Source organism: Sinocyclocheilus grahami, unplaced genomic scaffold, assembly GCF_001515645.1.
Source record: "Sinocyclocheilus grahami isolate Dianchi unplaced genomic scaffold, SAMN03320097.WGS_v1.1 scaffold560.1, whole genome shotgun sequence".
Taxonomy (NCBI): Eukaryota; Metazoa; Chordata; class Actinopteri; order Cypriniformes; family Cyprinidae; genus Sinocyclocheilus; species Sinocyclocheilus grahami.
The window spans coordinates 343,904-363,977 of NW_015505739.1; the positions used below are offsets into that span (position 1 = coordinate 343,904).

Here is a 20,074-nt window from a genome sequence, read left to right on the forward strand (position 1 = left end):
TAGACTTGCCTCAGGAAGATCAACTGTGACTTGACTCAGGAAGATCAACTGTGACTTGACTCAGGAAGATCAACTGTGACTTGACTCAGGAAGATCAACTGTGACTTGACTCAGGAAGATCAACTGTGACTTGACTCAGGAAGATCAACTGTGACTTGACTCAGGAAGATCAACTGTGACTTGACTCAGGAAGATCAACTGTGACTTGACTCAGGAAGATCAACTGTGACTTGACTCAGGAAGATCAACTGTGACTTGACTCAGGAAGATCAGCTGTGACTCGACTTGGCTTATGACAATAAACTGTGACTTGACTTGGTTCATGAAGATAAGCTGTGACTTGACTTTGCCTCATGACGATCAACTCTGACTTGACTTGACTCAGGATTGACAGCGGTGACATAACAGGGCGCTGTTGTGTCCGCCATTTTGCGATCAGGCCCCGCTGTCGCCACCATTTTGTGAGCGTGCTCTAGTGCGGCCGCCATTACACGAGTGAGTGCGGGGTCGCGTTCCTCCGCGATACCCACAGTGAACGCCGAACCAACCATCAACAAAGCATAATCCATACACTGACTGAAAGATGAACGCGGACCCTCGTGAATGAGTTTGGACTTTAGCGGCAGAAAAGTATATCAAAACACAGTCCGGCAGATCTGAATAATGAACGATGGCTAAATATTCTTGAATATAGCCCTCCAGCGATCGTGTGCCCTGTCTAAGGGCTAACAATATTCTTGCTGTATCCATACCCGTCCAATGTCATCCGAGAAGCCACTGGATCCTTGTGTGGCCGAGTATTCTGTTACGGGGCTGACGAGACGTGAGACATGAGGATCCAAGTGCAAAGCTTTATTATCAGACATGGTTAGAGACAGGCAGGGGTCAGATAGTGGCAACAGGTTTATAGAGGGCAAGACATAACAATATTCCTAGGGCTAGCGTGGATCTACGAACGGTGAACAGAATTAACAGGGCGAGACTAGAGGGGTAACTCCAAGTATAAAGCAAAGGTCCAGGCAGGGGCAAACAGTATCTGAATAGAGCAAGACGAGAGGGGGAATACGAGGTGCACAGGCAAAGATCAGGATATGAGAAGACAGACAAGGCAAGACTAAGGTAAGTCTATGAAAACTAACGGGCTCTGTAGAGTTGCTATCGCTAGGTGAGTGATATACGCTATACAATACTCGGCAGCTTGACGGGGATCAGAGTGAGTGTTATATAGGGAAGGTGTGATTGATGACAGCTGTGTGCAATCAGTGCTGTGTGCAATCAACTGTGTGTGTGTAATCAGTGCAATGGATGATGGGAACTGCAGTCCGGGTGAAGTGCAACAGTGGTGCGGTGCAAGAGTCCATAGTAGTGGAAGGGTGACCTCTGGTGGCAAGCAGACGGAAGTTCATGGACCGGATTCGTGACACTTACAATGGAAGTGAATGGCCAATCCATTATTGTTAAAATACCCACTGCTTCAATAATATAGACACAGGACAATCAATATGCATGCATGATTTAAAGCAGGGGTGGCAAACTCGGTCCTGGAGGGCCAGTGACCTGAAGAGTTTAGCTCCAACCCCAATTAAACACACCTGAACCAGCTAATCAAGCTCTTATAGGCATACTAGAAACTTAAAGGCAGGTGTGTTGAGGCAAGTTGGAGCTAAACTCTGCAGGACACCAGCCCTCCAGGACCGAGTTTGGGCACCCCTGATTTAAAGGGATAGTTCACCCAAAAATGACAATTCTGTCATTAATTACTCACCCTCATGTCATTCTAAACCCGTAAGACCTTCATTCATCTTCAGAACACAAATTAAGATATTTTTGATGAATTCTGAGAGCTCTCTGACCCTCCTGATCCTTGTTGTCTATGGGAGGGTCAGAGAGGGTCAGCGAGCCCTCAGAATTCATCAAAAATATCTTAATTTGTGTTCTGAAGATGAACGGGGGTTTTATGGGTTTAGAATGACATGTTCAAATCTCTTATTATAAAATGGTTAGTTCCAGTTCTCGCTTCTGATTGGTCATCAGCTGTGTTTTATTCACGATAAAACACAGCTATGACTGCTTCACCCAATATAGCACAAAAATCAAGAGTATTGCAGAAAATCCATGGCAACATACGCCCAGGGGTGGGAGGGGAAGGGGATAGGGTGAAGCAGACAGAAATTATAGAGACAACTTTGAAATTTAAACTGACCACCTTACCAACGGATATTAAGCCAACAGCCATAAACAGATAATCATCATCTGCCATAGCCAGACACCAAAAACGGACCGCGCACACCTGGGTGGGGCAACATTTTAAATAAGTGTGACACCACTGCAAGATGGCAAGGTGAACTGGCCATGGAAATAAAGCAAGCCCACCAGGTTCCCCACAGGCACTTCAACTCCAGCCAGATCTCACTTGACATGACCCTCAATGTCCCAGGTTACAGCCCCCACCACATGGCCTGAGGACAAGATGGCATCAGGAGGGGGCGCATTATTTGAGACACAGAACTGCCACGAAATCTCACCTTTAAGGTCCTCGGCGAGCCCATCCAGAAATGTGCCACCAGTGCCACCAGATTCCAGCCGAGGGTCAGACCAGAGAGTAAAGCAAACAGAGACAGAGGATAATCTGAGGGCCAGAACCTGAAGGCCATAATGAAAGCCAGCACTGGGGTGGGCATTGACTGTGTGTGTTTTCATTTTTTAATTGTAACAATACATTCAATTAGAAAAATAAGTTTTTTGCACTTAATAACAGTAAGGTTGAGTGGGGAAACTATGATGTCCCTTTGTAGGCTGTTCGGCTGTTAGCATCACACTGGTTCCCTGGACAGAAAGCCAGTAGGATTTTTCCATAGGCTTTTGGATTATCGCAAAAATAAGCTCTGTGTTCAATCATAGTTCATGAAACTTACACGGTTTGTCCATCAAGATAATCTTGACAAAATAATATAACTTTTATGAATTTAGAAGTCTAAATAAAAGCGCCAGAACTTAAAAGCTAAACTAAATCATTATCATAATCATAGACTCGCTGTCATAGCGCAAACAGTTTTACAGTTTACTCCACTTATTTGCCTTTCTTTCTTTCTTTCTTTCTTTCTTTCTTTCTTTCACAGACATATGTTAAATTCATTTAACAGGGACTGTTCATGGGGCTTTTTTGATTTTTTATTTTTTTTACTTTATAGATTCTAAACTTTAAAGGCTGTTTGAAAATAAGCAAAATTAGGTTTTGAATTAGTCTGATATATAAAATTAACCTAACAACAAAGAACAGATCAAAAAATATACTTAAAAAAAATCATATTAATTTAAATTAAGTCAATTAATTTTCATCTTCGATTATTACAACTAACTTACCCTTTATGCAAATTACGAGCGCAACACTCACAGAACTACATTTCCCAGCATCACCTCGCACGCTCTAGTATCGCGATATTATCTAAAATCCTTTGCGTCGTATCGCGAGATTACCGTCCTGCTGTCTAGCACAGCACTAAAAAGCTGTCAGTGAGGTTAGAGGGGGTAAGAATTTCTCAAATCGGCGACTGCCGTTCAAACAGCGGCGTGAATGTCCAAATCTGTGCTTTGGTGGTATTACAAACGTAACGTGTGACACTGAGGAGAAACATCTGCAGCGTCCTCCTCCAAACTGTGCAGGCCAGCAGTCTCTGAACTAGATCAAACAGTGCTGTAACACAGCGAGCAAATGGCGTTGAAAAGAATCCAGAAGGTGAGTCTGTGTGCATTGACAGAGGCTGTGAGGTTATGCGATCCACACAGTGTCCTGCTCATCTTCTTCTAATGCTGTTGTGATGTGAAGCAGGCGCACTTTTCTCATGTGGTCCCCATCTGGTCAAGACAAAGACGCACGGCCAATGGTGGATGCATGCAGTCGACAGACGCACGGTGTCTTTCTGATCTCTACAGATTCACACACATGCTGTTATAAACAGCCACCGTCACTTAGAGACGCCTAAGCTTGAGTGTTTGTTCTGCGCAATATGTGATCGACAACAGCTATTCTCGTTATGCGATGTTGCAGCGTAAGGATCTGCGCGCGTAATAACGCATGGTTTGGGGGTTTACGGGTGCTGTTGTGACAGATGTGTAACATGTAAGTGTGCTGGCGCTGGAAACATTGTTAAAATGTATCTTTTCTGTCGTCGGGCATCATGAATGAGCGAAGCGCCGCTGGTGCGCATGCGTGATGGGCGACAACTGCTTGCGAGTTGCCAAATGCTGAACCCTAATGTCAGTGTGTCCATATATGGCTGGGCAAATAGGGCACTAGGACAGCAGAGGGTATTTTTAACAGATTCGCCACACTGTCCGCATAACCAGCGACTTTAAACACAGAAAAAAATCACTTGGAGTCTGTGTATTTCTTTCAGCGATTCCATAGTCTGAGTGTTTTATAATAAACGAGTCGAATTTTGTCCTTCTTTACTCACCCTCATGTTTTGTTTTTCTAAATGAGGAGAAATTGGAATCTCCAACATTTTTAATGACCAGCTCCAAAAAGGAGTATTAAAACAAAACAAAACAAAAACACCCTATTGACTTGTGTGCTATATTCAGAGTCTTCGTGTAAGGAACAGCCCAAAATTTAAAGGCACAGTGCATCCAAAATGAAACTTGTCATCATGTACTCATCCTCAAGTTGTTCCAAACCTGTATGAATTTCTTTCTTCTGCTGAACACAAAAGAGTATATTTTGAAGACTGCGTGTATTCGAACCTTTGATGGTCCCCCTTGACTTCCATAGTGGGTTTTTTCATACTACGGAAGTCTGTGGAGTGCATCAACGTTTTGGCTACCCGTATTCTTTGAAACATATTTTGTGTTCAGCAGAAGTCAAGTCACCTTTATTTATATAGCGCTTTTAACAATACAGATTGTGTCAAAGCAACTGAGCAGCATTAATTAGGAAAATAGTGTGTCAATAATGCAAAATGACAATCTTAAACACTAATTTGAAGAAATAATGGCGTAAATGTGGGTCTGTTTCTAATACAAAAGCTATCATATAACTTCAGACTCTGAATATACAGCTTATATTAAAGATTATCTGAAGTACTAGTGTATTGTACAATATTAAAATCCTTTGAGTTTGAGTATAATTTGTGTGTGACTTAGTTGCGATAATAAACACGACAACTGATAATTCACCTCAGATCGTGGGAAAAAAAACTTGAAGGAAACGAGTGTTCAATCTGTGAGCAAACAAGTATATTTCATAACAAGGTTTGCATCAGTCAATGTGTATGTATTTTGAATAATGTTAAAATCATTGAATTTTAATAAATTGATTATGTACTTGGAGAGCCCCGCCCACACGCTCTTCTATATCTGACATGATGGACAGATAAATGTACTTAAACCTGGAATCTTATCACATTGCAACTGGTTACCGTATTAGGATACTTCACGGTAGGGCTGCGTGATTAATCGAATGCGATTGTCATGCGCATTTTGTTAAAAAGCCGGTTCTGTAATCAGCAGGAAATCATCATCACGTGCTTTCAGATGGAGCAGCATTTACTACACAGAGCCGTAGTTCACTGACAAGTTACGCAAAAACATCGCAGACGATTTTATTGCGCGGTTCTGAAATCGAAGAAATCATTCGCGATAATGACAGCTGTTTGCGTCAAATAAATCTTCTGTTTATTTGGACTCCAGCGTATTTGGAGTTTCAGCGCGAGAGCGCCCTCTGGCCTTCGGATGGAGATTTACTGCTGATCACAGAACCGTGCTTCACTGAAATATACGCATGACAATCACAGCTTCTGTCGAATCGCGATCTCGATTCCATTTCGATTTATCGTGCAGCCCTACTTCACGGTGTGATTTGTAAATTTTGGAGCTTGACAGTCATGGCCGCTGTAAATCGTGCTTGTATGGAAAAAAGCTCTTCAAAAATTCAGACTTTTGAAGCCAAAATAACAATGTACAGGATTGTAATGACTTGAAGGTGAATAAACAACAGAATTTCCGTTTCTGAGTGAACTATCCCTTTAAGGCCTGTGAAGTCCTGTGAAATAATGCATAAGTTGATCCGTTCATAAAAAATATCGGACCCAGGTGGATGCTGCACACTGGTGGTGGATGAGGAGATACCCCCTGACAATGTAAAGCGCTTTGAGTGCCTAGAAAAGCGCTATATAAATGTAATGAATTATTATTATTATTATTAGACCCATGACTAATGTTAGATAGACATTTAACTTGTGCCGAATGCCATGTTACATCAACAAAGGCTCAAGAAAGAGTGTCAACAACAGAGCAACAGTAGACTGTAAAAGCTCCGCCCCTTTAAAAGCAGCACAGATGTAACACAGTATGTGGTGTGTTGTTGTGCTGCTCCTGCCAGAGCTCGTTTTATAAGGATCAGTCTTGTGCACAAAAATAACGACTTTATTCTACATTTTCGTCTCTACTGCATCACTTTGGACGCAGTAGAGACGAACGCTCACATCACGGTACTGTCGTGAACACGCGTCCACAAGTGATGCAGTAGAGACAAAAATGTGGAATAAAGTCGTTATTTTTGTTTTCTTTGCGCAAAAAAGTATTCTCGTAGCTTCGTAACTTTACAGTTGAACCACTGACGTCACACGGACTACTTTGTCGATCATCTTGGTACTTTTCTGGACTTTGAACGTGGTAGTTACCTTGCTGTCTATGGGAGGGTCAGAGAGCCCTCAGATTTCATCAAAAATATCTTAAATTGTGTTCCGAAGATGAACGAATGTCTTACAGGTTTAGAACGACATGAGGGTGAGTAATTAATGACAGAATTTTCATTTTTGGGTGAACTAACCCTTTAATTAAAATACACATTGATGAATCTCATGAAACATATCATGAACATATTTAGCTCAAATTTTACCCGTAAATTAACAGAAAATAAGTTCATGCAGTTTAAAATATAATGTATATCTACCGTTCAAAAATTTGAGTTCAGTAAGTCTTGTTTAAATGAATAATTTTTTTCAGTGCATCAATTCATTCGGCAAGGATGCAATAAATTGATCAAAAGTGACAATGAAGACATTTAATAAAGTTGTAATTTTATAATCATTTATAATTATTTGAAATTTAAATAAATGCTTTTCAGCGTTCTATTCATCAAAAAAATTCTGTAAAAACAAAAAGTAACACAGCTTGCACCAAAATATTAAATGACACTGAAGACTAATAAAGCTGAAAATTCAGGTTTGACATAACAGGAATAAATTACATAAAAATATATGGAAAAATATAGTTTATACTGGTTTTTTTTATCAATAAATGCAGTCTTGGTGAGCGTTGAGACTTCTTTCAAAAACATAAAAAATACATCATGTTAGTTGTACTACCTTGAATTGCTGATTTAAATCATTAGCACATTATTTTTGTCTTTATGAAATATACATTTATATTTTTATTTCATTTGGAGATTCACGCAGATACATTGTCACATTTTGAAAAATGTAAGTGATTATCTTGTAAAAGAAGCACATACGAATAGCCTGTTTTCCACAACTGATATTTCTGTACACCCTGATATTTTCAGCCGCACCCTTTGTTTATACAGCCATATTTCATTCTCAGACCCGTTTGTGAGGTACTATGAGATGACTGCTGTAGCGTTGGTTGTGCTGGCAGTGCTCCTGAAACGATCTCTATCTCAATATGGAAACAAACCTCAGTGCCAAAGCATTAGGAGTTCATGTTGGCAACTACATTACACTAACATGAGCCAAATTCTGTTTTTAGAAAGCATTTTGAGCAAATTAAGTATCCTGGTGCTGATAACATTTTGATCAGACCAAGAATCCTTTGTGTTACTTGTCTTTTGTCAATTTTCTCTGAAGTACACTTATAATCAAATAATCAAGGTTATTGCACAAAAATGCTGGTTGACGTGACATGGCCATTTTGTTTCCCTCAGGAACTGACAGACCTACAGAGAGATCCACCAGCTCAGTGTTCAGCAGGTCCAGTCGGAGAGGACTGTGAGTATATGAGGAACGAGTGAATTATAAAAAGTTACTATTGATATATTTTTGTCGGATTACTGTTTAAATATATAGATATTCGCATGTATTCACTCTAGTAGTGATCCAACACTAACTACCATTCTCAGCATACATTGGATCAGTTTGTGCTCTGCTTCAATACTGCCCATTGATTTTATATAATGAATCATGTTTTTCAGTGTTTCACTGGCAGGCAACAATAATGGGGCCGGTAAGCAGCCATTTTTCTGCCTTATTCTTTTCAAATTACTGAGTTCCCACAGTCATGAAATATGAGGGAATTGTGATTTCCAGTCCTGAAAAAAAAATCAATACACTAAAGATGAATAAAAATCTTTTTTTTCCTTTTATGATACTGCCATAATTATCCTTAGTGTTTAATTGTAAATGTTATTGTATGTTTATGTGTGATAATTTACTGTATTTTAGATTTTTTAGGTTGCCTTTTTAAAATCTGGCAAGGGGCAACAGATGAAAATTAGCCATTAGGGCTAACTCTGGCTTATTTACAGTATTTTACTGTTGATTAATGAGTCAATACACTAAAGATGAATCAAAATCTTTTTTTTCCTTTTATGATACTGCCATTATTATCCTTAGTGTTTAAATGTAAATGTTATTGTATGTTTATGTGTGATAATTTACTGTATTTTAGATTTTTAGGTTGCCTTTTTAAAATCTGGCAAGGGGCAACAGATGAAAATTAGCCATTAGGGCTAACTCTGGCTTATTTACAGTATTTTACTGTTGATTAATGAGCACTGTCCCTGTTAAATAAATAAAATCAATAAAAATCAATAAATTCTCATGGGGAAATCATGGAAATTCATTGGTCAAAATGTGTGGGAACCCTTAAATTAGTTCAAGGGATAGTTCACACAAAAGTGAAAATTACCCCATGATTTTCTCACTCTCATACCATCCTAGGTGTGTATGACTTTCTTCTTTCAGACGAATACAATCGAAGTTATATTAAAGGGTTAGTTCACCCGAAAATGAAAATTAGGCTGTGTTTTACTCACCCCCGAGGCATCCTAGGTGTATATGACTTTCTTCTATCAGTCAAATCCAGTCGGTGTTATATCAAAAATGGCCCTGGCTATTCCAAGCTCTATCATTGCAGTCAGCGGGTGTTGCAGTGCTTCAGTCCAAAAGAAGTGAAATAAAAAGCGCCCATCCATAAAATGCCCATCCATGTAGCGAATCGATGCGTTTTTGTAAGAAAAATATCCATATTCAAAATTTAGTAATCACTTTAATGTAGCTTGCGCCAGCAGTTGTACACGGAAGCATCCGGGCGGATGACGTATAAGTTCGGTGTTGCACATGCGCCTCTCAGAAGTGACGAATGCGGAAGCGCAGGGGAGAGATCAAAACAAAACAACGGTCACTTATTAGAAGTACAAAATGAGGATTTGTAAAGAAGAATGTTGGAGGATTTCGATATAAGCCAAGAGGAGACTGGTTTTCCTTTGCTAAAGTAAGGAAACTTTGCTTCCTTTGCTCCTGTAAACAAACGTTGGTTTTTAGTCGGAGTTATATAAAAAATGGTCCTGGCTATTTCAAGCTCTATCATTGCAGTCAGCGGGTGTTGCAGTGCTTCAGTCCAAAAGAAGTGAAATAAAAAGCGCCCATCCATAAAATGCCCATCCATGTAGCGAATCGATGCGTTTTTGTAAGAAAAATATCCATATTCAAAATTTAGTAATCACTTTAATGTAGCTTGCGCCAGCAGTTGTACACGGAAGCAGCTCCGGGCGGATGACGTATGAGTTCGGTGTTGCGCATGCGCCTCTCAGAAGTGACGAATGCGGAAGCGAAGGGGAGAGATCAAAACAAAACAACGGTCACTTATTAGAAGTACAAAATGAGGATTTGTAAAGAAGAATGTTGGAGGATTTCGATATAAGCCAAGAGGAGACTGATTTTCCTTTGCTAAAGTAAGGAAACTGCTTCCTTTGCTCCTGTTAACAAACGTTGGTTTTCACGAGACTCACCGGCGCATGCGCAGCGCTGACCTCATACCTCATCCACCCGGAACTGCTTCCGTGTACAACTGTTGGCGCAAGCTACATTAAAGTGATTATTATGTTTTGAATATGGATATTTTTCTTACAAAAACGCATCGATTCACTAAAGGAGGCCTTTGTTCACCCCCCGGAGCCATCTGAGAGACTTTTTTTTTTTTTTATGGATGTGCGCTTTTTATTTAAGTTCTTTTGGACTGAAGCACTGCAACACCCGCTGAGTGCAATGATAGAGCTTAGAATAGCCAGGACAATTTTTAATATAACTCTGACTGGATTCGTCTGAAAGAAGTCATATACACCTAGGATGGCTCTGGGGTGAGTAAAACACAGCCTAATTTTCATTTTTGGGTGACCTAACCCTTTAAAAAATGTCCTGACTCTTCCAAGCTTTATAATGGCAGTAAATAGGGGTCAAGATTTTGAAGCCCAAAAAAGTGCATCCATCCATCACAAAAAGTGCTCCACACGGCTCCGGCTTCTGAAGTGAAGTGATGTGTTTGTGTAAGAAAAACAACCATATTTAAAACTTTCTAAACCGTAATATCTAGCTTCTGCTAACTGTCGTACACACGTTCACTAGAGGCTTAGTGTAAGCTCCGGTGAGAATATTCTAGTCTCGCGAGAACCAAGTTTTGTTTACAGCAAAGCAAAACCAGTCTCCTCATGGCTCCGACATTTTTCTTTCCAAATCCTCGTTTTGTACTTCTAATTCGTGACCAATGTTTTTGTTTTGCTCTCTCCTCTGCTAACTTGTGTTTGTTTGTTTGCTGGTTTTTATTGTATTTGTTATATTTGTATTTTTTTTATTGTTTTTGCCATGAAAATAGCTTGACATGGCATTAAATAAATATATCCTACTACTACTCTCCTCTGTGCTTCTGGGTTTCTTCACTTCTCACCAGAGCTTACGCTACGCCTACATCTTTGTTAAATATAACAAAAAGTTGTGTGTCTGATTGGTCCAAATGCTACATCCTCGTTTTGTACTTCTAATTTGTGACCAATGTTTTTGTTTTGCTCTCTCCTCTGCTAACTTGTGTTTGTTTGTTTGCTGGTTTTTATTGTATTTGTTATATTTGTATTTTTTTTATTGTTTTTGCCATGAAAATAGCTTGACATGGCATTAAATAAATATATCCTACTACTACTCTCCTCTGTGCTTCTGGGTTTCTTCACTTCTCACCAGAGCTTACGCTACGCCTACATCATTCGTCTTCCTCTGGAACGCCACTCTCTCGTGAATGCGAGTACGACAGTTAGCGGAAGCTAGAGATTACGGTTTATAAAGTTTTAAATATGGTTCTTTTTCTTACACAAATGCATCGATTCACTTCAGAAGGCCTTTATTAACCCCCTGGGTTAAAAGTGTGAAGCTCTTTTTATGATGGATGGATGCACTTTTTTGGGCTTCAAAATTTTGACACCCATTCACTGCTATCATAAAGCTTGGAAGAGCCAGGACATTTTTTTATATAACTCTATATATACCTAGGATGGCTTGAGTAAATCATGGGGTGATTTTCATTTTTGGGTGTACTATCCCTTTAAGAATTATTTAAAAGGGATGTTTAACACCTTTGTAGCATTTCATTTTCTGCTAGAGGTCCACTTACATGTTAATGAAAGGTTGCTTGTAGTTTAGTGAAACAATCAGGTTACTGTACCTTTAAAACTGCTATATGTAAATAGCATCTGATCTGATTGGCTGGTCTCCACATGCAATCACAGTAAATACATTTTGCACTGTGAAACTAACAGAATGTTATATTTTTGAATTAATCTGTCCTTATCATACATGCAGTATAAATATTGAGATGTGTTGAAATATTGCCTGTTTTGTGACAGTACATGCATACATTGGCAAAGCTGTGTTCTTGGTTTTTAGAATGACAGTCCATATCAGGGAGGGGTTTTCTTCCTTACGATTCATTTCCCAACAGACTACCCCTTTAAACCACCAAAGGTCAGTTGCTTTGTGATATTAGAAAAATGCAAATGTACGTAATGGCTTGTCATGCTGTAATCAATATTCTCTGCATTGATTGACAGGTCGCATTCACAACAAAGATCTACCACCCCAATATTAACAGTAACGGAAGTATTTGTCTGGACATCCTGCGATCTCAGTGGTCACCTGCACTTACTGTATCCAAAGGTAAGATTCAGGCAATTAACATTAACAACAGGAGGATGGAGGACGCTGTGATCGGAGCTGTGTTTTTGTTGTGTCTTGCGGGTTTCACAATAATGGACGTATACGTAAAGCGATTGAAAGAACGGAAAGGAGGACTAAAGAATCTCCAACGACAACTGGCAGTGCTACATTTGCTACAAGTGCCTGCACTTCAGCGTCCGTCCATCTATCGCTGTTCTCCATACTTGCGAAATAAGTTGACACAATGTTTACAGTATGTTTACACGGTGTTTTAAATCATGGCGGGTGAGGGCGTTTTCGTACGCGTTTGGCCAATCAATGTCTACTTACGTCACGATTAGTACCAGTTGTGCTGGTTAGACCCTGCTCCGGAGTAGGAGTTAATTTGGTTCTCGAAAAAGGCAGTCCGGTACTAAAATCGCACCCAGTTCTGGCGGTGCGAAAACGCCAAAAAGTGGGTAGTTCCACAATTAGTTCTGGTACTATGAAAAGGTTCCCGCGGTGCGAAAGGCCCTACTGTCTCAATGCATGATAAATAAGCACTTTGAAATAAAAAATAAAAAATCTGAAATAATTTATTGCTGTATATGTATTGTTTATTGCTGCAAGGATGCATTAAATTGATCACAAATGACAGTAAAGGCATTTATCAAGTTAGGAATGATTTCTGTTTCAAATAGGTGCTGTATTTTGAACTTTGCACTCATCAATGAATCCTGAAAAAATGCATCATGGTTTCTACAAAAATATTAAGCGGCACAACTGCTTTCAACATTGATAATAATCAGAAATGTTTCTTGAGCAGCGAGTCAGCATATTATACTGATTTCTGAAGGATCATGTGACACTAAAGACTGGAGTAATGATGCTGAAAATTCAGCTTTGCGCCACAGAAATAAATTAAACTTTAAAATATATTAAAATAGAAATGTATTTTAAATTGTAATAAAATTTCACAATATTACTGTCTTACATGCGTAAGTTTAAACATACAATCCTGAATGGTACTTATGATGTATTCACATTGCAGGTATGAAGTTGTATTGGTTTTTAGGAATTTCCATAATTAGGTGTAAAAATAAAGATGCATTAATCAATCAATTGTTAATTGTGAAGCTGTGAGATGCATTATGTTCATCAATAATCGTAATTTTCATATTTAGACAACTTGAAATAAATTCGTATATTTAGAAACTGATCAAGATTCATTTGTGAAAACGATTTTTTTATTGTTCGTTTACAATGAATTAACTGTTAAAGTGTTAAATTAAAGAAACATTTAATCATACCAACTATATATAAGAAATGCAGGTATTGACATTTTTTTTTCTATGAAAATAGTTTAATTTGCATCGCAATTAATTTATGATTAGAATGAATATATTACTACATCAGTAAAATGTTATTGTATTGTTAAATATTTTGACTTTAAACATGACTACCAATGCTGTTGGTGTACAGGTTAATTGTTATAATTTAGGCATTCTAATGTTCTCATGTGGCTTGAGCACTTCTGTTTGTTTTGAGTACTGTATAGCCTTGGTGTTTCCGAGCACTGAGCCCGCTGTAGGTGATGTTGTCAGAGTGCAGTGATTACTCTTTGTTCTAAGCAATGACCTAGTTCGGATCTCTCCACGGGAATCGGTTTGTGTTATATGACAAACAAACACAGGGCAGTGTGAGAGAAGCTCCTCATTCCAGCAGTAGAGACGATCAGGATGTTTTGGTATTATATGTTTTTAATGTGTTCCCTTTCTTTTGTAGTCTTGTTGTCCATCTGCTCCCTGTTATGTGACCCGAACCCAGATGACCCGCTGGTACCTGAGATCGCACATACATATAAAGCAGACAGAGAAAAGTGAGTGACCCTTACATGCACATTTAAACGTGTTTTGCAGTTTTTCATGTTCATTTGTCTTTTTTGATCAAATGCCTATTTTTGGAAAATTTAATATAAATGAAAAGTACTTGGTGGTGGTTTTCTGCTTTTATTTGATGGACGTCAAAATTATAACACATGATAAGTGTGCCATCAGTACAAACACAGCTTTATGTAACATTTGGGTTAAGAACAAAAGACTTGGGATGCACCGAATGTTCGGCAAAACCAAAATTATTTGCGAAAAGAAAAAAATGAGCGAAAAGACCAAATAATATGTACCGAAAAATATGTGAGACGATCAAACAGAGGCGCTAATGCAGCAAACATGTCGGCAGTGTGGAAAGATGCAAAAATCATTACAAGCACCGACAGCGAGAGACTGCTTAGTTCTGCATCTCCTGTCTCCGATGAGAAGAGGAAGGGGTGCTTGTTGCTGGTTACTGTATGATGATCGCGAAATAGCCTTAAACAATTAGTAAATAAACTGCAGATTGTTATGTTTTCTAATGCACGCACAGCGCGGCACGAGCTCGCGGCGCCAGGGTTCAAAGTCCAAAGCGTGAGGATAATCTGCACTGAAACAGTGCTTCTTGTCAGTTGCTCAGTAACATTTTTATAAAAATGTTTAAAGGCATGTGACAACATATGTGCAACAGACTTCTTCCCAAATTTGTAATGAGACTCTGTTGTCAACAAAAAGAAGCACTGAGGTCTTCCTGCGGGTTTCTGCCAAAATAAAAGCTGAGAAAAAGCAACCACTCCATCAACATTCACAAATGTTAGTATTGTAATTTCACTGTTGTTCCGTAAAATAAAATAAAGTAAGACAATAATAATTACCCTACAACAGCTCTATTAATACATTTATTATAACATTCACACATAGTGTTCAAATGAAAAGAAGTCTCTTCTGCTCAGCAAGGCTGCATTTATTTGTACAGTAGAAAATATATGCCTGATTCAAGAAGGGGGGTCTCAGAAATGGCCAAAAAATATGATTTTACTAACTTATTAAAGTAAAATTGGTATAATGTCTGCTAGAATGTTAAACAAATGTTCAGTGTTAAGTAAATATTTTTAAATAGTTGTTTTGTAATAGCTTTTTTATTTGAAAAGCAAGACAAAACAGCACATTTTGGCTATGTAATTTATGCAATGGTGAAAAAAAATGACAAAATGCATGGGGGGAAACGCAAAAAAAAACATGTTTGATATTCATTTTTGAATCGTATTCGGTCGTTCTAGTTTTTCATTTTGTTCGGCTTCGGCCAAGAATTTTCATTTCGGTGCATCCCTACAAAAGGCTCAGTAGACAGTAGAACTGTTGTACTCTATTGCAACCCAAACTCCTCTCCGTATTACACCATTAATAAAATGCTCTTCCTCATCTTGGCTTGTTTGGGGCATGTTAGTCTCGTGTATTCAGATCTTTGACTGACGGTGTAAAGTCTCGGCTCGGTAGCCACTTTGATTGACCAAGGTCTGCTCACTTTTGTAGAAGGAGGCCGTCTGACTGACATGTACAGTAAAGTGACCAATACCATTAGTTCGCTTTGTTCAGCGTCATGTTTAGAGGCGGGTAAATGTTCCAGACATTGTTAGCCGACTATGGTCTCAAGTTACTAAAGAGATGCTTAATATACTATGCTTAAAGAGATAGTTTAGCCAAAAATGATAATTTGCTGTTAATTTACTCACCCTCAGGCCATCCAATATGTAGGGGATTTTTTTCTTATAAGTTTGGATAAGTAGTTTTTTTTTTTTAATGAAATTAATACTTTAATTCAGCAAGGATGCATTAAATCGATCACAAATGACAGTAAACACATGTATAATGTTACGAAATATTTTTATTTGAAATAAATGCTGTTAAAAAATGCAAGTCAACAGCTACTGTCACTTTAAGAGTAAAAAATAAAAATAAAAAAGCATCAGGCAACACAGAATTAATACTCCTGAGGATATATATTGTGGTCTTATGAAGCAAAATGATTGGGCTGTGCAAGAACCCGAACATTATTTACAACATTATTACCTCCAGAGTCTCAGGCAAATGGGGAAGTCTGATTCATTTTTGCAAATTGGCTCCTCCAGACAGTTGGTTTCTGGTTCAAAAACGGATTCATTAGTTTGTTAACGTAAGCACTCAATGACGTAACATATACACAATTATGTTATTGAAGCACTCATTAATGATGTGAAACATGGATGTTTTGCATGTCTAAAGCATAAAAAGTATCACATTATATCCACTTTATGTAAAGCATTCCTGCCCGCACTGATAAATAAAACAAAATAAAACAGAAATGTAGCTTGAATTGTATCATAAGGGTGTATCCTTTTTTTGCTTGTAGGTACAACAGACTAGCGAGAGAATGGACGCAAAAGTACGCCATGTGAGAGTGCCTGCCACTAAAACACTACAAAATCAAACGGACAGAGAAATGTGTTTTTACTTTGAACAAGAGGAGTCAAAAGAAGTGAATGTTGAGGGGAGGGACCCTTGGAAGGGAAGCAGAAGGAGGAGGTGAGAGCCACTGGTACATGTTGGCCGCTATGTGCTGAATCTGCTGTCATGTGCCGTTCTCCCAGATCCGCCATCACAACGGCTTAGCCTGGAAAACTCCAGGAAAACTGTAAAACCGGACAAACCTCGGGGTACCACAGCCCAGGAAGTTAGACTTGTACTACTGTTAGTTCTCTTTTTACTGTCATTGTGATTTTCTCAGTGTTACTGTTGGCGTTCTTACTCTTGTCATCACTGAATGAGGAAACGTTGGGCTGAAGTTGGAATGGCGGTGAGACAGGATTGATAATGTGTGAACCATCGCACCGTCCCATCGGAGAAATCCCTGTGGAAAACATAGTTGTCTGTGCACTTTCATTTTTACCAGTTTGCGATAGAATGTAAAAAAATCGGGTGTCAGAAAGACCTTACTGTAGTCTCCGCCTTCCAACTTCCTGCCGTTTCAATGTTATTCCATAAAACACTATGAATGTGATTAGGAAAAGGTTGTGTCCCTAATGAGAAACTGACATTTGATTTTTGAACAAATGGAGGTCATAAAAATAGTCAAGTGAGTCTATATCGTTGTGCTGTAAAAAAACTAAACATAACACCATGTCCTAACCAGACGCGATGCAATGAGATTCCAGCGACAATCGCCCCCTATACCCTGATTCACTATTCCCTATGTTACTTCACTAATAAAGTCCATTGAATGAAAACAAGTGTGTGAATTTGGACACTGAATATACACGGAAATTCATTTGGCTCGACCCTCATGTTTTCTAGCTGTCAAGTGTACATCGGTTGTACACTAGTTATAGCAGTGCATTGTGGGATTGAGTGAGTGATCTCAATAATGTCCACTTTGGTTTTGGACAGCACTACAAATCGTGAACTTTTAAGGGGATAGGGGGCGATTTCGGACACACGTGACAAAATCAACCGCAAATCACAGCCAATCAGAAGAGTGTGTGGGCGGAGCTCTCTCTGAAAGCTCACTGCTCTCTCACTGTGCAAAAAATAAATTAGTAATTTCATCAAAATTAACAGTTTTAACAATATTTAAAATATATAGTGACTCATACAATTTAGTAATTTTGTTGTGAAATACACTTGTTTGTTCTTGTGTATTTCAAGGTGTTTTTAAGATCTGAGGTAAATTATCCATTATTATGGCATTCAATTCATACCAAAATGATAACACAAATTAAACTTTTAATATTGTACAAAACACAGATAGGTCTAATAGGGCTGGGCGATAGAGCAAAAAAATGTATCAACGATATAATGTTTCATATCGTTCGGTATCGATAATTATTGAAGTGTTTTATAACCTTTTTTAAAACTAAAAGCAATAGAAAAAATGTTTAAATTTAACCACTGTATTTATAATTAACACAATTTGAGACAAACAAATATTTTTTTTGTTTTAACAATCAAACACAATAAAAAAATTAAACGAATATCTCATTTCTGAGATACATTAGCAAAATAATGCAGTGTATTTAAATTGTCAACGCAAGGAAGTAACTCTATAAAAACGTGCATTACGTCTAAATTAGCGCATACAAATCAAATATAATTTCGTAAATTGCATAAACAATTATGAACAAAACAGCTTCATGTATTTATGCATTGCTTAATCCAAAGAGCCGAAGCGCCACTCACACACACTGCATTTAAAAACATATGAGACGCAGTGAAAAGGAATAAACCTCCACAAATTCGTGACGTGTTTTCTAAAAGTTTAAACCGTTTTAACTTTGCATGGCTTTCTATACATCTCTTCTGTGAGACGCGAGTGCAGCAGTCATATTTGTCTGTCTACAAATGCGCTGAATATGCGTTCTGTGTGAATGGCTTGGTTTTGGTTTTAACCTAGTCAAGATCTTCTCTGCATTGAGCTTCTATATTGCTCTAATAATTTGAATGAATAACGCAGCAGCGGCGCGTCTCGTGGGCTAGACTAACAAAACATTAAAATGCAACAACGTCACTTACATCATTATCACCGCATCTCGCGCGCCACTGATGACGCTCCCTGACGCACTCCTAACATTCACATTCAAATGTTTATTTTAAATTCGACTAATATTCATTCTTTATTCACAATCTCCTCATCACAGGCAGGCACAGCACTCATTTCAGCATGTGTTCGTGTTTGTGTGTGCTGTCTGCGTCACTCATAGTACGTGCCTATTTCGTGCGCTATATCGAAAAAAATTTCTATCAATATCGAAGAAGGTGTACCGTCGATAGATATCGATACCGTTTTATCGCCCAGGCCTAAGGTCTAATCAATGTCAGCCACGAGATAGCAGAAATTGAAAAATAAATTAAAACAAATTTATTTTAAAATGAATAGAATCACCTGTCACTTATCGCCATCACTGTTGATTAGGACAAAAGCAAAATGTAAAACAAGCCTGTTATCTTGTCGTGTTGCATTGCATCTCATTAGGACACAGTGTTATTTTTATTTATTAGACATAAAATGTTTTTAGTTTTTTTTTATTTGGTTATAATCATATCTCCTTTTGACATATTCTTTATTTAACCTTGAGTGTCGTTTTCAGAATGAAGCTGACCGTTCACATAGGACATGCTCTTGCTTTCCATTTGCGCTGTATTTTTAATGTTGCTCTGTGTAAACATGCACTAGACGGACGTTTTTTTTTTTTTCAAACACGATTTTGTTTATCGTTTGATGTGCAGTGTTGATTTTAAAAGAATGGACCACTCTGATTGCTCTGGGGGCACGTTAACCATATTTACCGTACATATGGATAAACACATTGTGTACATGGAAAGCTCCGTCAACCTGTTTTTAACGCAAAAACGCGTCTTATGTGAACGGCCACTGAATTTAATTCACTTCAGCCGCATGTGCATGAAATGGCAGATGTGTAAGTATTTGTTTTGATAAGTATTGTGAAGTTGCTTTAGGAATCAAGGCAGATTTTTATACTTGTCTTAAAAATTCACCCAATGTGCTTGCAAAAAAAAAAAAAGAGGGAGCAAAAATGCTGAACGGTGGTACTGAGTGGAAAAAAACAAAAACAAATGCCACCATTTCTGCCAGATGTGATTATGCCCCTTTCAGATTTGTAGGCAATGGGCACGTCATAGCGTATGAATGCAATATTTTTCGGCTGTTTAGCATTTATCTATTCTACAAATCTGTCTGCAAGAGTGTAATCCTTAATAATCTTTAGATACTCTTGTTCCTGTAGTCACTAATATTAATAACTTTTGACAGTAGAAGGTACGTTTGATGTATGACCAGCGCAGGTGCTGGACTCAAGTTCTTTTACTGTAAATTAATTTTTGTAAACGCACTCATTATCTCGTGGCTGCCTATTTAGAGGTGGATAATCAAGATGTTTACACGGAGCAGAATGAAAACATATTTCTTCACTCGTCTGAACTGGAGCTCGAGGGGGGGGGGGGGGGGGGGGGGGAACCCTC

The 20,074-nt window shown here is 38.4% G+C and overlaps 1 protein-coding gene and 1 long non-coding RNA gene across 2 annotated transcripts in view; one reads left to right on the forward strand and one right to left on the reverse strand.

Annotated features, from left to right (window-relative positions):
* Positions 1 to 1,533, reverse strand: part of LOC107556217 (uncharacterized) — a 12,237-nt gene extending 10,704 nt beyond the window's left edge. Inside the window, exon 1 of the long non-coding RNA XR_001605257.1 lies at positions 1,429 to 1,533. This is a non-coding gene — a long non-coding RNA (uncharacterized lncRNA). The remainder of the gene's footprint in view (positions 1 to 1,428) is intronic.
* Positions 1,534 to 3,472: 1,939 nt separating this feature from the next.
* Positions 3,473 to 17,867, forward strand: ube2d4 (ubiquitin conjugating enzyme E2 D4). Its single transcript, XM_016239285.1, has 7 exons — positions 3,473 to 3,736; positions 7,943 to 8,006; positions 8,210 to 8,241; positions 11,946 to 12,023; positions 12,110 to 12,215; positions 13,980 to 14,073; positions 16,452 to 17,867. Exons 1-7 carry the CDS (start codon positions 3,713 to 3,715, stop codon positions 16,495 to 16,497), a joined length of 444 nt encoding a protein of 147 aa, XP_016094771.1. The 5' UTR covers positions 3,473 to 3,712; the 3' UTR covers positions 16,498 to 17,867.
* The last annotated feature ends 2,207 nt before the right edge of the window (positions 17,868 to 20,074 follow it).